This window comes from Schistocerca serialis, chromosome 3, assembly GCF_023864345.2.
Source record: "Schistocerca serialis cubense isolate TAMUIC-IGC-003099 chromosome 3, iqSchSeri2.2, whole genome shotgun sequence".
NCBI lineage: Eukaryota > Metazoa > Arthropoda > Insecta > Orthoptera > Acrididae > Schistocerca > Schistocerca serialis.
In genome coordinates this window covers 862,494,706-862,520,548 of record NC_064640.1, presented here as the reverse complement: position 1 = coordinate 862,520,548, position 25,843 = coordinate 862,494,706, and the positions used below count along the sequence as shown (strand labels likewise).

Genomic DNA, 25,843 nt, shown 5'->3' with positions numbered 1-25,843 from the left:
ATGTAATAATTAAATGAAATGAAAATGCTGCAGTAATATGAAAAAGAGGTATGTTACAATGCTTATTTCATTCTTACACTAAACATAGGTTTGTGTTTCTGGGGAAACTCAATAAACAGAATCAAAATTGAATGTAAATATTCATGTAAATACTATTTAAGATCTCAGGCTTGTTGTTACCATGTTTATATAGGATTTAAACACATTTGTTCTTTAAAATAAGTATCACTGGAGACTGTAAGAACAACCTTGATATTCACGGACATACCGTATTTACTCGAATCTAAGCCGCACTTTTTTTCCGGTTTTTGTAATCCAAAAAACCGCCTGCGGCTTAAAATCGAGTGCAAAGCAAGCAGAAGTTCTGAAAAATGTTGGTAGGTGTCACCACAACTAACTTCTGCAGTCGAATATATGTAGCGCTACACAGGCATGCTTTATGGGCACAAAGATAAATACTGGCGCCAAAACCAATGCGTCAGTAAATAAATTTTTTTAAAAAAAAGATGGAAGACGAGCTTTTTTTCTCCGCCCCGAGTTTCGACCACTGCATTTTCATACATTATCCAACGAAATAATACAAATTACGTATTGTTAATCTTCGAATGTAGCAGAATTTCAATGTACTACGAAAATCCGACTGGCAAGACTGTTTGTCGATATGACCAACTCTACGTTCTGAACTTTTTCCTACTTGTGAGGAGAGATGGTTGCTAATAGGAACCTGATGAAATTTGAATCACACGCAGTATTCTCTTCACCATAAGAATAATACAAATTATAAACATTTTGCCATGTATTCTTTCGCGTTTGCTGCTATCTCATTTAAATCCTGTCTGCCTAATAAACTACGAAACTAGAGACAACAGCAAACACGGAAGAATATACGTATCGTGTCATGTTTATATTCGTATTATTCTTATGCCTAATAGTGATACAGTCAGAAATGAAGCACGGCAACTGACTAGATTTTTAAATCTAAGACGACTCTAATTTCTGTGCAGAATTTGACGTACTAACGAAGCGGCCGCAAAGATTTTCAAATGGAGAAAAATTTTCGCCTAAATCTCGTTGAGAACATGTTCTATCATACGCAGTCTATTATTTGGTTCTTGTTGATCATTATCAAAGAAAACAGCAGTGTAAGTAACAACAAATAGCAGTCTCTTGCCATTGTTTCGCTAATGAGACGATTCCTCTCTCTTGTTTTTTAATTGTAAGCGGCGGTAGCGCGCACAAAAGCAAGCCATGTCGCGAGCGGCGACACGCCGTAAACACGCACTATCAGAATGCGACAAACAATGTATGACACAGCATAGTAATGCATTTTCAGCTTAGAGTGACGTAAACACCTATAACAAAGAAAACGGCACTTATCAGATCATAGCAAAATAAGCAATCGATCCAAACCAGACGAAGCACGTGAAAAAGGAAGGGTACCCGTATAAATACGGACGGAGCGCCTGATGCATAGCAATGGTTACCTGGTAAAGCTTAACTGCTAAGCTTACGACTCGAACCAAACTACTGTAGCTGTATCGTCATTCATTATACCCAAATTGTGTCCCATATTAGAATGGACCAACTTTGTTTCGATTTGGAGGTGCGGCCTAAAACTTTTCTCTCCCCTTGAATTTCGAGTCTCAGATTTCAGGTGCGGCTTAGATTCGGGAAATTTTTTTTTTCCATTATTTCGAGTCACATTTTTCAGGTGCGGCTTAGATTCGAGTGCGGCTTAGATTCGAGTAAATACGGTAACACCAAACAAAACAAAAACTTTTACTTGATCCATACCAACACTTCCTTGTGTCAGAAAGCTACTTCCCATATGTGTAAACTATTCCAGCTCAAGTGCCTACCAGCATTTGGGCATCCAGGGATACAGGTGGGCAAGGGTGCACAAACAACTGATGTGCAAGCAGTAGCCTGTGGTATCGTAATGCTGTGAGTGAGAGGCTGCCGGCAGGCTACATGAAAGGGTGGCCTAATGGTTTATGCATATACAGAATGTGTGCAACAGGGCTACCTAGCAGGATACCTACCTCACCTGAACCTGCTTGCATGTGAACAGAGGGGTGCCTGGGGGCAATCCTGCCTGATGGAACAGTTCTGGACTATACCACATATTGGAGTAAAACTCTACAACAAATACTTTGTACATATAAAAGCAGTCACTGCTTTTACTCCACCAATGAAAATTTCAGTCTGTAAATTGTATCATACAATGAAAACTCTAATTGTACCCATAAGCTCATGTAGCAAAAAGAGCTCTGCTTGGTCGAATGTGGTGAAGCAATAAGTGTGGGGATGGAGGAGAAGTCAGCCTATGTTTCTGCCTGTTCTGCTCTGGGCCCCATTTGTATCTCAGTGACTGCAGCAGCCACATCACATCTCAGTAATGTGTATCCAGGAACCAAAGTTAGTACTATAATATTAATACATATCAATAGAAATGTATATTGTGTGACTAATGGGTTGTATATAAATCAACATCTCACCTCTACCTGTACATATGCACCTAACAAGGATCTAACTCGACGTGCCCAATATCTAGTAATTAAGCCACTAAAGCAAATAAGAGGACCGATAAAATAAAATACAAAGTACGATAAAATTCCAGAACTTCTGGTAGGAAAAGCAAATGAAACATTTATGTAATGGTCATTAAGTAATAAAAAGATATTGAAGACAAAGAAAATAAATAGTATTATTTTTCAGCCGAAGGAGGGTAAATAATACAACGAAATTAAATGTAGATGAGAATCTTGTAAATTTTGTTACGAACACAACATTTTTAGGGATGAATATTGACTGCCAATGGAAGTGGAACGAGCACATTATGCAATAACAGTCATGTTGTTAGTGCACAAGAGCAAATGCCATGTAGTTACAGACTATTCTATGTACACAGTCTGTAGTTATGAAATAATTTATTTGTGGTATCAGAGAATAGTCATGATCACCACAGAAATCTGTCTAAAGTGATGGGTCTTATGAATAAATATACCAATCCATTATACATCTAATCATGGAACAAGAGACAGACTTACACTCACCAAGCAAAAAAAAAAAAAAAAAAAAAAAAAAAAAAATTCAGAACAGTAAGTCTATTTACCAGGGAATTGAGCTGTACAGTTAATTATCTAAAATGTTAAATAGATAACCACTAGTAACATAGTAAAAAGACAGTTACAGCATAATACACAATGTAAAATAAAGACTATTTAGATAACATGCAGTAGGAGCTGTGAAAATAAAACCTATGTTAGCTACAACATACTTTCACTACATTGTGCATCTTAGTGGGAAATTTCTTCCTTCATTTCAGTGACTGCTTCACAGACTGTACCATCTGGATCCTTCCCACAAACACCAACTTTTCTGAATTACACAGGTGGAAACTCTCCCTGCAATATATCCTATGTTCCCATTACCCTCCTGCCCTCAACCTTCATTAGTAATTGTCCTTACCCATCTTGCCCCTTCCCTGTTCCCATTCCAGCATGACACAGCCCTCTATTCCACCAATGCACCCAGTCTTTTTACTTCTCTTCTTTTTCACTAATCCCCCCTTCCCCCGCCCTTCATGTATCCTCCCGACTGCACTTAGATGCCCTACTCTCCACCTCGTACCTGCACGCTCCCAGCAGCACTTTACTGTCTACCACCATTACCCTGCTATCCCTCCCTCTCTCTGCCCCAGCCTCCTTCTTACCCCCACTCGTTTGCCCTTCCTATAATGCACTGCTGCTCGCAGTCTGGCTCCAGCTGCCAATTGTAGTCACGTGTGTGTGTGTGTGTGTGTGTGTGTGTGTGTGTGTGTGTGTGTGTGTGTGTGTGTGTGTACAATCTTTATGCTGTGCCTTTCTGTGACTCAGCATCTATGCTATATGGTGGGTAGCAACTATCCTTTTTATTATATTTACCATTCCATCCTGGATTTCCCATTGTTTGATCATGTCTCCTACCCATTCTTTTAAATTACATATCCATCCAAAAACAACAACACTTGACAGTTTCTCATTCAAACTATAATATAGGTTTATATCTGATGAGTTATACACACACTTTGGTGGAAGGCATCAGTGAGACACCAGCAACAGTAAATTTCCAGTTTTCAATATGGCATTTTGTACATTACCACAATAATCAAGCAATCGTCGGGAGACTTTCAACTGAGCAGGAAAGCACAGTGGTTAAAACACTGGACTTGCTTCAGGAGGAGTGGAGATCAAATCCTTGTTTAGTTATCCATATTTAAGTTTTCCATGGCTTCCTCAAAAGCACTTCATATGAATGCTATGAAGGGTCCTTTAAAAAGGCTACAACCAATCTGCCCGCTCCTTACCTAAGCCGAATTTGTTATCAACCTTTTATGTCTTTGTCATTGAAGGGACATTAAACAAGTGGCAGTTTGATACATAGATCAGTGTGACCTGTCTTTACAATGATCTTTGAACTTAACTGATGTCTAGTTTTGTTATGTGTTGTTATGTTTTGTGATCATGAAGTGAATAAAGTATATCATTATGATAAAGTGGTGTTAAATGTTATTATCTCACTGTAATATCATTACTCACCATAGACTCAGTTTTCGTTCCTTTCAGTTTCAACAGAAAAGTTATTAATTTCTTTATGGATAATGATATTCAACTTTCAAGACATTTTATTTCTTACCCAATCTCTTACACACAAAATGAAGAACATCGGTTCTGAAGATTCAAGATAATTTGATCTTCTGAAGTATAGTCTGTTTTTCTTCAATATATTGCTTTCTCACCTTTTAAAGAGTGCCTGAAAATTAACTAAAACACAAGAACATGAGGCCCACCCACAGAGCCAAGTGTGTTAATGTGCTGCTTCTGGGCTTTGGTGATGTGAGACTGCCCCATATTGAAACCCCCTCATGGATTAACAATGAGGACTGATAAGCCCACCAGTCTGGATATAGTTTTTAGGTAGTTTCCCACACCCAACTAGGTAAATACTGGGCTAGTAACCATGTCCCACATCAGATACAAACTGTGTAAACAAGTTGAAAATGTTCCTATACTTGAACATGGGATTTAAACTAGGTGCAGACAAACGGGCTATACAGATACCATTCTTTGGGGAGTGGTGGTGTCAGGAAGGGCACACAGCCACCCACTGTTGCTTGCCATATAACAAAGGTGACCCAGAAAGAGAAGTGGAAAAGGACAAGGAAAAAGAAGAAGATTAGAGCACTTTTGTCACTAACAAAATTGCAAGAAAATAAGAAGACCAATTTGAATGTACCAGCTACCGTCTATTAAGTCACTATATATCAGAAAGTGTAAATGATACTTACACCACAGTATGTCACTGACTGCTCCCACAAATAAGTTGCTACATCCTTTCTGCATTCTGCCACCATTTGGATAGAAATCTACATCTCCCATTGGTTGCCATGAACCTAACCCTCCAAGAATCAAATTTTCTCCATTAGAATGGATAACATCAACAAACATTGCATCACTGGAGTCAAGACGGGCATGTGGATCTTGGCTCTCAAATAAGGGACCTGCTGGATCCAATCCTGAAATTATAATAAAGAACAAAATATGATTCTGGTGTATGAATAATTTAAGATTTTTTTGTTATGTGCACTTCAATTTACACAAAACATTGAAAAATGTATGATGTAACATAATTATGTGTCTCAGGATGGATAAAATGCATGCATGTTCATTCTCCCCCCCCCCCTCCCCCAACCTCCCCCCCTCTCAACAGAAAACACACATGTTGTTTTCTCTTCATATTATGAAACTTGACTGGTAGGAGTACTGATCTTGGCAGAGGTGGGTGATGGTGGTGAGGAAATGGAAGAAGCATGTTTTGGGATGGGGACAAACAATAAAGGAAGGGGTAAGGGAAGACTGTGGCAGAGTGGAACATGTCAATGCATGCAGGTAAAGCTAATAATTAATATTAATATTATAATACTTCATTATTTTAAGGAAATCTTTTGAATATCAGCTAAAAAAGAACACGTTCCCTTGGATCCATGGAATGTGTTTCATGTAGTGTAATATAAACAGTAAGAGGTCACTATCACTGTTGCAGTTTTCTGAATTGCAAGGGAAGAATAAAATGTTGATTGTCAATACTGACTGATGTGTAGCACTATGGTTAATGGCATACTGTGTAATCATCAATGATGTAGCATTTGCAGGCACATATCACCACATGTCTGCATAACTGAACATTAGTTGCGGACCTATGGATCTTATTATTCATGACATGCTGCAGTAAGCAGCACATCAGTACTGCCAAAACGATACTAACTGTTTATCAGTGAAGGAAAAAAAATAATATTTTGATACCCAGTGATTCCACATATGATACTGTTTGACTGAAGGAGGTTGAGAGTATTGTTACTCACAAAATATTGTTGCTATATTGTTGTATTTCACATAGTATGTGCAGTGAACAATTAGCGACATTGTGATGAGATTGAAAACTAGCAGAGACCTGGAAGGAGAACACAGTCTCTATTCTGACATATTTTCTAGGTATAGTAGTGTAAGACCAAATTCTGTTCAAGTAAACATGCAAAACAAATGCATCTTTGTGTGAATATTCTAAAATTCCTTGGATCTAGCTTGAGAGAGTTTCATGCACATGGATCTTCAGGTCTAGCAGATTTCAAGAATTTCTGAATTGATACCAAAGAAAAAGCAGTGGCATGTGAGCAGACATAGAGTCAGTCAACTGATTTTTTCCCAGTTACATTAAGGTATAAGTGGTTCTATGGAACATGAGTATTGAAAGTAATAGAAAATAAACACTGAGTATTGATGGCATAAACTAAGTTCTAGAGCTAATGAACAAATTCAAATCAGTTATCAACAATATTGACATAATCTACATTTTGGTGCTTTCAGTAACAGCTGTAGTTCTTATGGAGCCCTATGTTCCACATAGCACTGTACTGCCATGATTGATTTGGATACATATTTTTCATGCATGTATTGATCAAACATACTCCTGAAACACAGCATACTTTGACATGATGATACATTTTATGTAATCACAAATCTTGAACTTTGCCACAAGGGGATCGCTTGTGTGCCTCAGTGATACATGTAGACATACCGCAATTGGAACCACATTGGAGGGATATCTGTGAAGAAGTCAGACTAGTATACAGTTCCTGAAGAGGGGCAACAGCCTTTTCAGTAGTAGCAGGTGCAACTGTCTGGATAACTGACTGATCTGGCTTTGTACACTAACTAACATGGCCTTATACATTGGTACGGCGAACAGCTAAAAGCGAGGGGAACCTATGCCATTGTATTTCCCAAGGAATGCGGTTCTACTATATGGCTTAATGTTGATAGTATCCTCTTCAGTAAAATAGCCAGAGCGGAAAACAAACACCCATTTGAATCTTGAGAAGGGGACTCTTCAGGAGTATGCTGTCACGAAGAAAATCAAAACAGGCATTCTAAGGGTCAAAGCATTGAAATTTAGATTCCATAATTGGGTAGGTGGGCTAGAGACTTTAAGAAGAGAAATGGATGGATTGAAATTACATATAGTGGGAATTAGTGAGGTATGATGGCAGGAAAAATAGTATTCCTGGTCATGCAAGTACAATGTTACCAAGAAAAAATCAAATAGAGATAATACTGGAGTAGATCTAATAACATGAGGGCAAATCAGAAAGTCTTTGCCCCTTCTCTTTTTAGCCAAATTACGGCTGTAAATGGGAGGTCAACATATCCATTACCAGTGTTGGACCTTTCTTGGTTCTTGCCGGCCTTATCTGTTGGTAGCTCCATCAGTCAGTTGTTAAAAATGGTGGTTGTGCTTCACACGTCTGTGGCGTTAGAGAAACAAAGTGTGATTCATTTTCTGTGGAGCAAGGGATGAATGCCCATCAAGATCTACAGGAAAAAACAGCCCACATATGGGGAAAGCTGTCTTGCTTTGAGAATTGAGAGGTGGTGGTGTTGTGAGTTCAGCAAAGGCCATAAAAATTTGCACAACAGTGAGTGGTCAGGGATGCCGCATTTGTCACTGACTGATGACAACATTTCCCTTGTGGATGCAATTGTGAAAGTAGATCGGTGTGCACACATCACAGTCATTTCCCAAGAACTTGGAATATCATGAGCTTATGAAACGACATTTATGGGTCCTTAGGGTACTGGAAGATTTCTTGTCAGTGGGTGCCTAAGCAGCTGGATGACATGATGAAAGGCAAGTGAATGATGTCTTCACTGAATCATCTGGAACAGTACTCTAAGAAGGGTGAAGGTTTCCTGGACTGCATTGTTACTGGTGATGAAACACTGATACTGCATTTCATGCTGGAATCCAAGCAGCACAGCATAGTGTGGAAATATCGGGTGTGCCTGTGGCAAAAAAATTCCATTCAGTGTTATCTGTTGGGAAAGTGATGTTAATGGGCTTCTGAGATAGCCGTGGACCACACCTGCTGGATTTCATGCAACAAGGGGCAACCATCAATGCTGACAGCTATTGTTCCACACTGCAGCGTCTGAGGACTGCCATCAGGCAAAGGTGCCAAGGGATTCTCAAGATGGACAACATGGTTCTACTTCACAACAATGCAAGACCACATGTGCTAATCAGAACTGTCAAAAAGCTACGGGCATTTCACTGTGAGATTCTGAACCACCCATCATACAGTCCACACCTTGTCCCTAGTGATTTCCTCATTTGCAGACTACTGAAGAAGTCCCTGGCAGGACAGCGATTCACAAGTAACAATGAAGCCAAGACAGCAGTCTGATGGTGGTTCCACAGTCAGCCAGATGAATTCTACCACAGGGACATTTCAAATTTAGTTCTGCAATGGGACAAATGTGTGAATCGGTATGGGGCCTATGTGGAAAAATAGTCTAAGGTATGTAGAATAGGACATACATTTGTCATTACATGTATGTATCCTACTTTGGTTAATAAAAATAGGGGCAAAGACTTTCTGATTTGTCCTTGTAAAATGAAAATAGGAATGACAGTGAGCTACTACGAATAGCATAGCGAATATATTATCATAGCCAAGAAAGACAGAAAGCCAACACCCATCACATCAGTAAAAGTTTACGCACATCTTGGTTCCGCAATTGAAGAAATTGAAAGAACGTATGATGAGATGAAAGATGTTGTTCAGAGCATTAAGGGGCATAAAAATTTAATTGTGATGAGGTGAAAAGGAACAGAAGGAAAAATTGTTTGAGCAAGGACTGGGGGAAAGTAATAAAAGGGAAAGCCGATTGGTATAATTTTTACCTGAGAACAATTTAATATTTGCTAATGCTTGGCTTCAGAATCATGAAAGAAGGTTGTGTGTGTGGAAGGGATCTGGAGGCATCACATGATATTAGGTAACTACATAATGTTAAGAAAGAGATTTCAAAATCACATTTCAAAATGCTAAACATTTCCAGAAGCAGATGTGGACTGTGACCATAATTTATTGGTTATTAATCCATATTACAAGTGAAGAAATTGTACAAAAGTAGATATTAAGGAGATGGGATTTGGTTTAGGTTGAAATAAGGAGAGGCTGTTAAGAATTTCAAAGGAAGTGTTGGACAATAATTGACTGAAACAGGGGACAAGAATACAATGAAAGAAAAATGGTTAAATTTGAGAGATGAAGTAGCGAAGGCAGCAAAGGAACAAATTGGTAAAAGACAAGTCCTAGCAAAAGTTCTTGGACAACAAATGACATACTTAATTTAACTGATGAAAGGAGAAAACATAAAAATACAGCAAATGAAGAAGGTAAAGAGGAATACAGACACCTAGGAAATGGGACTGACACAAAGTTGAAAATAGCTAAGCAGGAATAGCTAGAGAACAAATACACACATCAAAAAAAAGTTTAGCATCACCTCAGTTCTGAGAGTACGGGAACCTGTACAGAAAATTGGAATAGAGATCAACATAAACATCATTTTTGCCCTTTTTGTTGCTCATGAAAACCACACACTGCATGTTGAACCACCATACAGCGAGACCTTGAGAGGTGATGGTCCAGATTGCTGCACACACCGGTACCTCTAATACCCAGTAGCATGTCCTCTTGCATTGATACATGCCTGTATTTGTCATGACATACTATCCACAAGTTCATCAAGGCACTGTTGGTCCAGGTTGTCCCACTCCTCAACGGCGATTTGGCATAGATCCCTCAGAGTGGTTGGAGGGTCACATCATCCATAAACAGACCTTTTCAATCTATCACAGGCATGTTCAATAGGGGTCATGTCTGGAGAACATGCTGGCCACTCTAGTCAAGCGATGACATTATCCTGAAGAAAGACATTCACAAGATGCACACGATGGGGGTGGAATTGTCTTCCATGAAGACGAATGCCTCACCAATATGATGCCGATATGATTGCACTATCTGTCAGAGGATGCATTCACATATCATACTGACATTATGGCGCCTTCCATGACCACCAGCGGCATACATTGGCCCCACATAATGCCATCCCAAAACAGCCGGGAGCCTCCAACTTGCTGCACTCACTGAACTGTGTGTCTAAGGCATTCATCCTGGCCAGGTTGCCTCCAAACACGTCTCCGACAATTGTCTGGTTGAAGGCATATACGACACAGTGAAGAGAACATGATGCCAATCCTGAGCAATCCATTCAGCATGTTGTTGAGCCTATCTGTACTGCACTGAAGGGTGTCGTGGTTGCAAAGATGGACCTCGCCATGCACATCGGATTGAATTTGCATGTCATGCAGCCTATTGTGCACAGGTTGAGTCATAACATGACGTCCTGTGGCTGCACAAAAAGCATTATTCAACATGGTGGCATTGCTGTCAGGTTTCCTCCGAACCCATAATCCATAGGTAGCGGTCATCCACTGCAGTAGTAGCCCTTGGGCAGCCTGAGTATGGCATGTCATCAACAGTTCCTGTTTCTCTGTGTCCCCTCCATGTCTGAACAACATTGCTTTGGTTCACTTCGAGACGTCTGGACACTTCCCTTGTTGAGAACCCTTCCTGGCACAAAGCAACAATGTGAATTTGATCGAACTGCGTTAATGACCTTCAAGGCATGGTTGAACTACTGACAACATGAGCCACTGTGTACCTCCTTCCTGGTGGAATGACTGGAACTGGTCAGCTGTCAGGTCCCCTCCATCTAATAGGTTTAGTGACATCTCTGAACAGTCAGAGGGACTGTGTCTGTGATACAGTATACACAGTCAATGTCTATCTTCAGGAGTTCTGGGAACCGAGGCGATGCAAAACTATTTCATATGTGGACATAGCTTTAGAACCTTGCATACCTATATGAAATATATGTGCTACCTATGGGAAAATCACTGAAACTTTTGCAGAAAACAGCTGCAGGTGTGTGAATGTTAAGGGAGCAGATGCAAGTAAAGAAAGGAATGGTGAATGGTAGAAGTAATATATAAAAGCTTTACAGAGGAAATGAACTTGATGACAACATTATTGAAAGGGAGAGGGTATAAGATAAATGGAGATGGGATATGTGATACTTTGAGAAAAGTTTGACAGAGCAATGATGGATCAAAGTCGAAAGAAGGCATTTGGAGCACATGACATTCCCTCAGAATTCTTGAGATTCATGGGAGAACATACCATGACAAACATTTCCATCTTGTCTGCAAGATATTTGAGACAGGCAAAATACCCTCAAATTTCAAGAAGAATGTAATAATTTCAGTTCCAGAGGAGGCAGGTGTTGGCATGTGTGAATATTATCAAAGTACATATTTAATAAGTTATGGTTGCCAAATACTGTCACAAATTATTCATAGAAGAATGCAGACATTTGCAAAAGCAATCCACAGGGACGTTCAGTTTGGCTCATTGAGAAAATCAGGAATACACAAGGCAGCACTGACCTTATGGCGTATCTTAGAAGATGGGTAGAAGTAAGGCAAACTTACATTGATAGAATTTGTAGATCTACAGAAAGCTTTCAACAGTATTGACTGGGACACACAGTTTTAAATTTTGAAGATGGCACTGACAAAATAGAGGGAGTGAAGGTTTATCTATAACTTGTACAGAAACCAGACTGCAGTTAGAAGAGTTGATGGACATGAAAAGGTGACATTAGTTGAGAAGTACTGCAGCCTACTCCCATGTTATCTGAATTTTGAGAGAGCAGCAAAGGAAAGCAAGGAAACATCTGGATTGGTATTTAAAATACAGGGAGAAGAAAGTAAAACGTTGAGGTTTGTCAATGATGATGTAATTCTGTCAGAAATGGCAGAGGACTTGAAAGATCAAATGTACAGAATGGATAGTGTCTTGGAAATAGGTTATAAGATGAAAATCAACAAAAGCAATGGAATGTAGGTGAATTAAAACAGGCGATGCAGAGAGAATTAGATTATGAAACTAGGTACAAAGAGTAATAGATGTGTTTTGCTATTTGGGCAGCAAAAGAATCAAAGATGGCTGAAGTGTAGACAGTATAAAATGTTGATTGGTAACTATAAAAAAAAAAAAACATTCATGAAAAAAATAAATATAAATTTAGATGTTAGGGATTTATTTCTTAAGATACTTGCCTGGATTTTAGCCTTGTGCAGAAGTGAAACATAGATGACAGATGGTTAAGACAAGAAGAAAATAGAAGTTTTTGAAATGTGTTACTACAGAGGAAATGCTGAAGAGTAGATGAATATGTTAGATAACTAATGAGGAGGAACTGAATGAAACTGGGGAGAAAAATTTTGTGGTACATCTTGATTAAAGAAGTGATTGCTTGATAGGACATATCCTGACAATTAAGAAATTGTTAATTTGGTAATTGAGAGAAGTTTGGGGGATACAAATTAAATGGTGAGGCCAAGGCTAGACTACAGTAAACAGCTTAATGTGGACGTAGGTTGTAGCAGTTATGCAGAGATGACAAGGCTTGGACAGGACAGATTAGTGTGGAGAGCTGCATCAAATCAGTCCTTAGATTGGAGACTACAGCACTGTACAGCCTGATGGATCTGATTAGACAACTCACTTTCATTCTTCTGTGGTGTAGTTTCAAGGTTCCTTTCCTCATATCAATCGCAACTGACAATGTCAGTGAGGCAAGGATGCTACACATTTGGCTTCTGTGTTGTGGAATCCTATTTTAAACAAACTGCAGTGAATGATGTGCTCTGAAATATGTGTCCTTTTTGCATTGCCATTTACTATGCTGTCCATAGTGACTACTACTGTAATGTCCCTGTTCTTCAACAAGATGGAGCTAACCAACATACTGTTGATAGGAAAAAGGTTTCTGTGACATTTAATTATGTAAGATACTGCTGATGGCAGCAGTTGAATATTTAATGATCCCCACCACCTTCCAACAAGTGTGACCTCATTATCTGACCTTTATCAAATCTAATTAAATCAGCAGCTTTCATAGTACAATGGACATCATGTGAAGGTTTCATTTCTCCATGCCCTCAGCACTCAGTGCATACTTTTCATTAACCATAATGTGATCTTCACATGACCTAAAATTGATAACTCCCATAATAGATAGTGTTCATACTGCTCACTATTGTCACTGACTCTCATTTTACAAATTCCTTGAATAGGTTCTTATACTATATCTTTCCATGTCTTCAACTCTGATTATTTCAGAGAAGAAAATTTGTTTTTGCTGTATTCCACTTAAAATTGTGTGCTTTCATACAGTGTCAGTCTATTCCTCTCCTTTGCAAAATGTGCATGCTGAAGAACTGCACCCAGATGAACAATATGGATTCAGGAAAGAACATGCCACAACACACCAACTCGTCCACCTTGTGGAAGAAGCACTTCATGTCCTCGAAGTTCAGGAGTACTTTGAGCTGGTATTTCTAGACGTTTTGAAAGCATCAGCTCTGTGTGGCATTTTCAGTAGGATTTTGGAACATCTACTGTGTTCAAACACATTTATTACCTTGAAGAAAATGATCTTTAGAAACAAAGTTAGCACAGATTCAGAAAATATCACTCATGCACAACACAACTATCTCTTTACTCTCACGAAGTAACTAGTGGAATTGACAGGGGATCTCAAATTGATTCCCTTCCTCACAAGGAGCTTCTAATCAAGTTGCATGTATATTCACTATTGTCTCAGTTGAGGGGCTGGATTCATGATTTCCTATCAGAAATGTCAAAGTTCATTGTAACTGAAGGATCGTCACTGAGCAGGACAGAAATGATATCTGACTTTCCCCAAGGAAGCGTTGTACACCCTCTGTTGTTCATAATCTATATAAATGACTTAGGAGACAATCTGAGGAGCCTTCTTAGATTGTTTCCATATTATGCTGTCATTTGTCATCTAGTAAAGTCATCAGAAGGTCAAAACCAACTGCAAAACGATTTAGGCAAGATACTGGTGTGAGATCAACCATATGAGCACTAAAAGGAATTAGTTAAATTTTCGTTGCACAATAAATCGCACAAATCTAAAGGCTGTCAATCAACTAAATACCTAAATTACTGACAAATTAAATTGAAACGCTCCGATAGATCATGTTGTGGGTAAGGCGAACCACAAATTGCATATTACTGGCAGAACACTCAGGAGATGCAACAAATCCACTAAAGAGACTGCCTACACTACGTTCGTCCGTCCAATTCTACAGTACTGCTGTGTGTTATCGGATCCTTACCAGGCAGGATTGAGGGCAGACATGGGAAAAGTTCAAAGAAGGTAAGCTCGTTTTGTACTATCGCGAAATAGGGGAGAGAGTGTCATAGATATATTACGCAACTTTCGTAGCAATCATTAAAACAAAGACATTTTTCGTTGCGGCAATATCTTTTAACGCATTTCATTCAGCAGCTTTCTCCTTCAAACGGAAAATATTCTGTTGACGTCCCTGTTGTTATCATCGTAATAAACTAAGAGAAATCTCAGCTCGCAGGGAAAGCTTCAAGTGATCGTTTTTACCGCACACTGTTCGGGAGTGGGCAGGTAGAAAAATAGCGTGAAAGTGGTTTGATGAACTCTTTGCCAGACACTTAAGTGTGACTTGCAGAACAGTCAAGTAGATGTAGATGTAGAGGTGTTCCTCCTGTAATTGGGTGACCCTTCCAAATGCATGTCTCCTGAAATCCTACCTCTACGGAAGGAGCTTCCATGTAAGGGTCAAATGAATATTGTCAAATCGTCACATCCTCATGGGACTGCCTGAGGGTTCTGTATTCGGCCCACTCTTGTATACCCTTTACACAGTGGACATGCCGAAGGCAGGGCACGAACCCCTCGTGTTCAAAACCACCATACATCTTTCTCAGTCTAGTTACGAGTTTGTAGAAGGTGACATAGGTGATGTACAGACTGACTGACCGATCCTGTTGCTCTGGAACTGCAAGATTAAAGATAAACCTTTCTGGATTACCTTTGTGAACTGGGGCGTATGACATCCTCCTACCTTTTCCGGGCAGTTCTCTCGCTGATGTAGTGTCACGCAGCAGATCTTACAGTATATTGGAACTGTTCAGAGCTGCTAACAGTCTATGTGGCTATGATGGGATGTATGGATAGTTAATTTACGAGGGCACATTGAAAAGTAATGCCTCCGAAATTTTTTCCGTTCTCAGTATTGGTTGAGATCTACATGTCATGCGTATTATTCAGTCGACTGTCCGGCTTCAATGACGCAAGTTGCAACCCTCTGCCTCTAGAAAGCTCCGAATTGTAGCTTGTAACATGGGGTGTGTAGCATAACTATGCAAATGATTAGCTTTTCAGAGGATTCACACAAGGTTGGCGCCGGTGGCGAATCCTACAACATGATGACATGAGGAAAGTTTACAACCGATTTCTCACACACAAACAGCAGTTGACCGGCGTTGCCTGGGGAAACGTTGTTGTGACGCCTCGTGTAAGGAGGAGAAATGCGTACCATCACATTTCTGACTTTGAAAAAGATCGGATTGTAGCCATCGGGATTGCGGTTTATCGTATCGCGACATTGCTGCTCGCGTTGCTCGAGATCCAATGACTGTTAGCAGAATATGGAATCGCTGGGTTCAGGAGGGTAATACGGAACGCCGTGCTGGATCCAAACGGCCTCGTATCACTAGCAGTCGAGATGACAGGCATCTTATCCACATGACTGTAACGGATCGTGCAGCCACGTCTCGATCCCTAAGTCAACAGATGGGGACGTTTGCAAGACAACAACCATCTGCACGAACAGTTCGACGACGTTTGCAGCAGCATGGATTATCAACTCGGAGACCGTGGCTGCGGTTACCCTTGACGCTGCATCACAGACAGGAGCGCCTGCGATGGTGTACTCAATGACGAATCTGGGTGCACGAATGGCGAAACGTCTTTTTTTCGGATGAATCCAGGTTCTGTTTACAGTATCATGATGGTCGCATCCGTGTTTGGCGACATCGTGGTGAACGCACATTGGAAGCGTGTATCCGTCATCGTCATACTGGCGTATCACCCGGCGTGATGGTATGGGGTCCCATTGGTCACACGTATCGGTCACCTCTTGTTCGCATTGACGGCACTTTGAACAGAGGACGTAACATTTCAAATGTGTTACGACCCATGGCTCTACCCTTCATTTGATCCCTGCGAAACCCTACATTTCAGCAGGATAATGCACGACCGCATGTTGCAGGTCGTGTATGGGCCTTTCTGGATACAGAAAATGCTCGACTGTTGCCCTGGCCAGCACATTTTCCAGATCTCTCACCAATTGAAAACGTCTGGTCAATGGTGGCTGAGCAACTGGCTCGTCACAATACGCCAGTCACTACTCTTGATGAACTGTGGTATCGCGTTGAAGCTGCATGGGCAGTTGTACCTGCACACGCCATCCAAGCTCTGTTTGACTCAATGCCCAGGCGTATCAAGGCCGTTATTACGGCCAGAGGTGGTTGTCCTGGGTACTGATTTCTCAGGATCTATGCACCCAAATTGGGTGAAAATGTAATCACATGTCAGTTCTAGTATAATATATTTGTCCAATTAATACCCGTTTATCTTCTGCATTTCTTCTTTGTGTAGCAATTTTAATGAGCAGTAGTGTATCTCAGTGGATGAAAACCAGCATACTGTAATCGAGTTTCTAACCGCAGAAAACGTGCCTTCAATTGAAATCCATAGAAGAATGACAGCTGTGCATAGCAATGATTGTATCAACATCAGTAATGTGCCCATAATGAAAGAAACGGCGGTGCTAACCTTAATATGTGTAACAGAGCTCGGAGGTAATGACTGCATACGACAACCGACGAGAGTCTTCGGAATCGAGATGATGAACTCTTCAGAGATAATCTTCAGATCGGCACGGAAAGCCACGTTCACAGTGTTCTGGAATGTTCAAAGTGTGGCGCATTATGAATTCATGCCTGAAGACATCATCATAAACTCTGCAAAGTATTGCGAGGCCCTCAGAAAACTGAAAGCACGACTTCGAAGAGTTTGTCCACACTCCCCGTCAACACGACAATGGAAGACCACATATGAGCGCTGCGACATGTGCAACAATCCAACGCCTTGGATTCACTGTCATCGATCGTCCTCCATAGGTCTACAGTCCCAACTTAGCCCCATCCGATGTTCATCTGTTTTGAGAACTTAAAGAACATCTTTGAGGTCTTCACACTTTGATAACAATGAAGCAGTGGAAGCAGAGGTGAGGTTCTGGTTCCGTCAACAAAGCCAAAAATTCTACACTGACAGTATCAACAAACTGGTCTCTCGTTGGGGGAAATGTGTTCGTCACCAGGGTGACTATGTTGAGAAATAAATATGTAAACCTGATCAATAAAGATGCAGAAAGTTAATGAAGTTCGTATTATTAAAAATGCTTTAAGAATTTTCAAATAAAAATTGGGAGGCATCACCTTTCATCACCCTCTCGTACTTCAAATAATATTCTAGTACTACACAGTTCCTCAGATTGGTACAGTTAATTCTAAGGAATATGGGAATTGAGAGCGTAGTCGGGACATATATCAGACTTGAAGTACATCCTATTGCCGACTGACTTACACTACTTGGTGCACAGCGCAATGATCTATTAAAACGTTGTACATCATCGCAAAGATTTGTGCTTCGTCGATGCTGTTTAACTATCATTTGTATCTTATTACAACTAGTTTACTGAATAGCAGATTTATATTAAAGATGCATTAACGACTTTTAGACTGCCCTTAGATTTTCTATGTCAAAAGAGGATTTTAATTATTCATGTCTGATATACACTCCTGGAAATTGAAATAAGAACACCGTGAATTCATTGTCCCAGGAAGGGGAAACTTTATTGACACATTCCTGGGGTCAGATACATCACATGATCACACTGACAGAACCACAGGCACATAGACACAGGCAACAAAGCATGCACAATGTCGGCACTAGTACAGTGTATATCCACCTTTCGCAGCAATGCAGGCTGCTATTCTCCCATGAAGACGATCGTAGAGATGCTGGATGTAGTCCTGTGGAACGGCTTGCCATGCCATTTCCACCTGGCGCATCATTTGGACCAGCGTTCGTGCTGGACGTGCAGACCGCGTGAGACGACGCTTCATCCAGTCCCAAACATGCTCAATGGGGGACAGATCCGGAGATCTTGCTGGCCAGGGTAGTTGACTTACACCTTCTAGAGCACGTTGGGTGGCACGGGATACATGCGGACGTGCATTGTCCTGTTGGAACAGCAAGTTCCCTTGCCGGTCTAGGAATGGTAGAACGATGGGTTCGATGACGGTTTGGATGTACCGTGCACTATTCAGTGTCCCCTCGACGATCACCAGTGGTGTACGGCCAGTGTAGGAGATCGCTCCCCACACAATGATGCCGGGTGTTGGCCCTGTGTGCCTCGGTCGTATGCAGTCCTGATTGTGGCGCTCACCTGCACGGCGCCAAACACGCATATGACCATCATTGGCACCAAGGCAGAAGCGACTCTCATCGCTGAAGACGACACGTCTCCATTCGTCCGTCCATTCACGCCTGTCGCGACACCACTGGAGGCGGGCTGCACGATGTTGGGGCGTGAGCGGAAGACGGCCTAACGGTGTGCGGGACCGTAGCCCAGCTTCATGGAGACGGTTGCGAATGGTCCTCGCCGATACCCCAGGAGCAACAGTGTCCCTAATTTGCTGGGAAGTGGCGGTGCGGTCCCCTACGGCACTGCGTAGGATCCTACGGTCTTGGCGTGCATCCGTGCGTCGCTGCGGTCCGGTCCCTGGTCGACGGGCACGTGCACCTTTCGCCGACCACTGGCGACAACATCGATGTACTGTGGAGACCTCACGCCCCACGTGTTGAGCAATTCGGCGGTACGTCCACCCGGCCTCCAGCATGCCCACTATACGCCCTCGCTCAAAGTCCGTCAACTGCACATACGGTTCACGTCCACGCTGTCGCGGCATGCTACCAGTGTTAAAGACTGCGATGGAGCTCCGTATGCCACGGCAAACTGGCTGACACTGACGGCGGCGGTGCACAAATGCTGCGCAGCTAGCGCCATTCGACGGCCAACACCGCGGTTCCTGGTGTGTCCGCTGTGCCGTGCGTGTGATCATTGCTTGTACAGCCCTCTCGCAGTGTCCGGAGCAAGAATGGTGGGTCTCACACACCGGTGTCAATGTGTTCTTTTTTCCATTTCCAGGAGTGTAGAAAAAGTCGCAGATTCGCGCCAGTCGGGTGGTCACCGGTACTGAAGATCGCCAAGTTAGATTCGCTCCCATGACTCACACGGCTTCCCATATCACTGCCATACCTTCGGCACCCAGACTCGTAGCCTGCGTTTCCAACAATGGGAACTGCCTTACTCGACGCTGTCCTGATCTGTATCACTGCTCAAAAGCGAGAGTTATTCATCTTAACTGCAGCGTTCAAATACGTGCGATATTCTCAGTGAATGGGCGACGAAGTCGCGCCAGTTTTTCACTTGTGCCAAAAAGCAAACCATCATTATTGCCAGACGATACGGGCCAGCATGACTTAAAGCTATTAACGTCCGGGGAATTGCCGTTGCTTGGGGCAGCACTGCAAATACCTACGGGGGACGATATTTTGCCTTTTTCTAATATGATACCCTACAAACCACGGATGGAGGACAACAGGCAGATTCCATATTCCTAGAGCTCAGGAAAGTTGCGGCAGCATATGGTTTAGGTTCCCTGATACGTGAGTAGCTTGAAGATTTTAAGTACCAGAACCCAGTGCGTGGTACTTGATGGCGAGTGTTCATTAGAGACAAGGATATCATCAGGAGTGCCCCAGGTAAGTTTGACAGGACCGCTTTTATTCTTTATATACATAAATGACCGGACGGGGTGAGTGAGCAACAATTTCCGGCTGTTTGCTGATGGTCCTGTGGTGTACAGGAATGTGACGTCGTTGAGTGACTGTATGAATATACAAGATGGCTCAAACAGAATTTCTAGTTGGTGTGATGAATGGCAGCTTGTTCTGAATATAGAAAAATGGAAGGTAACGATAAAAAACAGCATTACTAGGGTGCAGCTTGACAGTCACTTCCATTAAATAGCTAGGCGTAACGTATAAAGCCACATGAAATGGAATGAGCACGACTGGTTGGTAGTAGGGAAGGCGAATGCTCGACTTTGTTTGATTGGGAGAATTTTGGGAAAGTGTAGCTCATCCATTTATGTAGATGTCGATGTCGTATAGAACGTTAGTGTGACCCGTTCTTGGGTACTGTTCGAGTGTTTGGGATCTCCACCCGGTCGCATTCAAGAAAGATATCGAAGCAATCGAGAGGTGGGATGCTAGATTTGTTAACAGTAGATCTGATCAGCATATGAGTGTTATAGAGATGCTTTATGTACTCAAATGGGAATCCCTGGAAGGAAGATAATGCTCTTTTCGCAAGGCCCTATTGCACTAATTTAGAGAAACGGCATTTGAGGCTTTTAGACAATCGTTTTTCCCTCGCTCTATTTGCGAGTGGAACAGGAAAGGAAATGCCTAGTAGTGGTACAAGATACCCTCTGTCATGCACGGCTCTGTGGTTTGCGGAATTGTATGTAGACGCAGATATGGATCTACATGTCTTGGGACTGCCATACAGCTCCCCTCTGCTGCAACTCTGCCGCAGTAGTTTAGTGCAACACAGCGGAGGTCCACATCGCACGGCCTTAGCACATCCCGCGAGATTGCGCCTGTTGGACTTCCAGGGCTGCAGAGGTGCCTCTGCCCGCAGACAATTTTCGCAAGGGGGCGCATCTGTTTTACACTAGGGCTGTTGGTAAAATATCGATACATCGATATTTTTCCAAAAAATATCTATATATACCGGCGATACTTTATCCCCGATATATCGATATCAAAAAAGGCAATATGGAGTTACCGTATTTTTACTTTGTATTATATTTTTTTAATTTTACTTTCATTGTGTGAAGGAGTCTTACTACTATTTGAGCTTTCACCACGTCCAATCTTTCTCTTTGAGTGTGTGAAGCAAGTATATGTGGCACAAATGAAGAACTCGATTGCATTGTGTCCGGGGGGGGGGGGGGGGGAGTGTGAATGGAGTAACAAGATTTCCGATGTGGTGAAAAAGCACACCATTTGCGTTAAAAAACAATTTTTAACGCAACTAGTATGCTATATCTTCACATCACCATTCTTCAAAAACAATTGCTGAAAATGATGAACAAAAATTTAAATAACAAGTTTGGTCGTTGCGGTGGTTGGAGACGCGTGAGGGGAAATGCTGACGTAAATCGACGCTCGGGGCTACCAACAGAAACTGCAACGTTTAACTTTACCAAGCAATTTTGACACTGCTGCTACTAGGTTGTTAGCGTTTGTAGAAATGAAAAAAAAAAAAACGGGAAGTCGACATGAAGTGTTCCGGATAAATCCGATATGTGACGAAATCGAACGATGGACCCATCAGACGCCTTTTATTGTGCCACTTACATGCAGTTACCATTGTTAGCAGAATGATTATCACCAAGCTTGAACGTGCATTGTTTTCCTTTCAGTTCTTGCTCTAACGAGGATAGGTAGGCTGCTAGTTTGTTGATTTACAAAATATCTAACAATAAATCAATATTTAAATGTACGACTCTAAAACTGGCAGTATACACTCCTGGAAATTGAAATAAGAACACCGTGAATTCATTGTCCCAGGAAGGGGAAACTTTATTGACACATTCCTGGGGTCAGATACATCACATGATCACACTGACAGAACCACAGGCACATAGACACAGGCAACAGAGCATGCACAATGTCGGCACTAGTACAGTGTATATCCAACTTTCGCAGCAATGCAGGCTGCTATTCTCCCATGGAGACGATCGTAGAGATGCTGGATGTAGTCCTGTGGAACGGCTTGCCATGCCATTTCCACCTGGCGCCTCAGTTGGACCAGCGTTCGTGCTGGACGTGCAGACCGCGTGAGACGACGCTTCATCCAGTCCCAAACATGCTCAATGGGGGACAGATCCGGAGATCTTGCTGGCCAGGGTAGTTGACTTACACCTTCTAGAGCACGTTGGGTGCCACGGGATACATGCGGACGTGCATTGTCCTGTTGGAACAGCAAGTTCCCTTGCCGGTCTAGGAATGGTAGAACGATGGGTTCGATGACGGTTTGGATGTACCGTGCACTATTCAGTGTCCCCTCGACGATCACCAGTGGTGTACGGCCAGTGTAGGAGATCGCTCCCCACACCATGATGCCGCGTGTTGGCCCTGTGTGCCTCGGTCGTATGCAGTCCTGATTGTGGCGCTCACCTGCACGGCGCCAAACACGCATACGACCATCATTGGCACCAAGGCAGAAGCGACTCTCATCGCTGAAGACGACACGTCTCCATTCGTCCCTCCATTCACGCCTGTCGCGACACCACTGGAGGCGGGCTGCACGATGTTGGGGCGTGAGCGGAAGACGGCCTAACGGTGTGCGGGACCGTAGCCCAGCTTCATGGAGACGGTTGCGAATGGTCCTCGCCGATACCCCAGGAGCAACAGTGTCCCTAATTTGCTGGGAAGTGGCGGTGCGGTCCCCTACGGCACTGCGTAGGATCCTACGGTCTTGGCATGCATCCGTGCGTCGCTGCGGTCCGGTCCCAGGTCGACGGGCACGTGCACCTTCCGCCGACCACTGGCGACAACATCGATGTACTGTGGAGACCTCACGCCCCACGTGTTGAGCAATTCGGCGGTACGTCCACCCGGCCTCCCGCTTGCCCACTATACGCCCTCGCTCAAAGTCCGTCAACTGCACATACGGTTCACGTCCACGCTGTCGCGGCATGCTACCAGTGTTAAAGACTGCGATGGAGCTCCGTATGCCACGGCAAACTGGCTGACACTGACGGCGGCGGTGCACAAATGCTGCGCAGCTAGCGCCATTCGACGGCCAACACCGCGGTTCCTGGTGTGTCCGCTGTGCCGTGCGTGTGATCATAGCTTGTACAGCCCTCTCGCAGTGTCCGGAGCAAGTATGGTGGGTCTGACACACAGGTGTCAATGTGTTCTTTTTTCCATTTCCAGGAGTGTATTTGCAGTGTGCAGTCGATATTTTTATATGCAGTACGTCGATTTTTTCCGGCAAAATTCGATGTATCGATACATTTTCTCAATATATATGAAAACTGGTAACGATATTTTTTTAAATATCGATATATCAGATTCCCGATATTTTCAAAAATATCATCATTCCTATTTTAAACACAGGCTACACGGTAAAGTGACAGATACATCCATACTCAGGGCTGCGGAGTGCAGTGGTTAGCCACCACGAGATGGGCATACCTGCTGTGTGACACACAAGAGGCCAATAGGCAAAGCAAAGGAAGACAAGCAAGGGCAAATAAAACGCGAGGCTGACCAAGAACGCCACACAGAGAATTTGGATGAATAACTGCGTAGTTTGAACTCCACAGACAGTCAGGGATTCTGTTATCCCCTCCATCTGCAATGGTTGTCTGGTCTCTTCCTCTGCTACTGTTGTCCGACTTACCTCTACTTATGGACTGACCACTGAAACTCTTCACTGTCTACATAGTGTTATAAATTATGAACTTACGAGTTTTCACCACCACTGGGTTAATGGAACTTAGAAAACCAAATGCGTGATTATCGGCTAAGTAGTGCTCGGACTTCATTCATCTTAACGAGAAACTGTCTTATTAACTTCTATTGTGGCTCAGATGAATATTCCGCCAAGAACTATTAATGCTTGGTTATCAGACTAATCGACAATTTTAATTTGTTGTTACAGAAGTTTCTTGTGTTCAATAAACGTCGTTGGGCCAAAGTAAGGGTTATAACAGGTACACGGCCGAAACTTTTTGCAAATACACACTTTTAACACTCATAGACGACGATGAGATGTTTCAGAACCCTCGCCTCAAAAATTTAATTAGGTTGGTGTTCCTGAGCCACAGCCCTCATACCTCATATGGGAAGGCGACGTTGTGCCCAGAGGAAGGAAACCCATCGCCGGCCGCGGTGGTCTAGCGGTTCTAGGCGCGCAGTCCGGAACCGTGCGACTGCTACGGTCGCAGGTTCGAATCCTGCCTCGGGCATGGATGTGTGTGATGTCCTTAGGTTAGTTAGGTTTAAGTAGTTCTAAGTTCTAGGGGACTGATGACCACAGTACTTAAGTCCCATAGTGCTCAGAGCCATTTTTTTTTAAGGAAACCCATTCTGTTTAGATCACTGAACAACACGCTAAGGTCTCCCTGCCAACAATGCCATACGACACATTCATCCACTGACTCTTTTTGCAGTTTGCCGATTTTTTCCCGAAACCAGTGACGCTACCTTACAAGGGAACCCCGCCTTTTCATCACCACCGGTTTCGTCCAAATTAATGGTATCTGCAGGGCTTGACCAGAAATGGAAGTGACGGAAGTGAGAGCTCCAGATGGCCAAGCGTTTACACCCCAGAAAGAGTACAGAAAGGCAATGCGAGGATCAAACATTAATAGCCGGTGTATCCGGCAGAACGTTGAATACAAGCATGCAAACGTGCATGCATTGTGTCGAACAGGCGCCGGATGTCAGTTTGCGGGATGGAATTCCATGCCTGTTGCACTTGGTCAGTCAATACAAGGACAGTCTATGCTGGTTGTAGATGACGCTGGAGTTGTCGTCTGATGATGTGCCACATGTTCTCAACTGGAGACAGATCTGCTGATCGAGCAGGCCAAGACAACATGTCGACATTCTGTAGAGCATATTGGGTTACAAGAGCGGTATGTGACTGAGCGTTATCCTGTTGGAAAACACCCCCTGGAATGCTGTTCATGAATGGCAGCACAGCAGGTCGATTCACCAGACTGACGCACAATTATGCAGTCAGGATGCGTGGGATAACCACGAGAGTGCTCCTGCGGAAATTCTAAGTCGCACCCTAGACTGTAACTCCAGGTCTAGGTTCAGTGTTTCTAGCACGCTGACAGGTCGGTTGCAAGCCTCAACTGGCTTCCTTCTAACCACCAAATGGGCATCACTGGCACGGAGGCAGAACTAGCTTTCATCAGAAATCACAACAGACTTCCAACCTGCCCTCCAATGAGCTCTCACCTGACACCAATGAATCGCAAATGGCGCTGGTTTGGGGTCAGTGTAATGCACGCTTCATGGTTCGGGGCTGTCCTTGAAGTAATCGATTTGTAACAGTTCGTTGTGTCCTTTGGTGTCAACTGCTACTTAAATTGCTGCTGTAGATGCAGTAGGAAGCGTCTGAGCCATACGCCGAACAAGAGGGTCTTCCTCTTCCCTCTCGGTAGTGCCACGTGCCCGTACGGAGCCCGTGACACCACCGCCAGCTATCACGTACAGTGGCTACATTCCTGCCAAGACTTTCTGCAGTATCACAG

General features: G+C 42.9%; 1 protein-coding gene across 2 annotated transcripts in view; it reads right to left on the bottom strand.

Moving 5' to 3' along the window:
* Nucleotides 1–25,843, bottom strand: part of LOC126470998 (uncharacterized) — a 398,099-nt gene that overhangs the window by 26,218 nt on the left and 346,038 nt on the right. For both annotated transcript variants that reach the window (XM_050099049.1, XM_050099050.1), the window contains one exon: nt 5,330–5,557. In XM_050099049.1, coding sequence (XP_049955006.1) covers nt 5,330–5,557 — 228 coding nt within the window. The remainder of the gene's footprint in view (nt 1–5,329; nt 5,558–25,843) is intronic.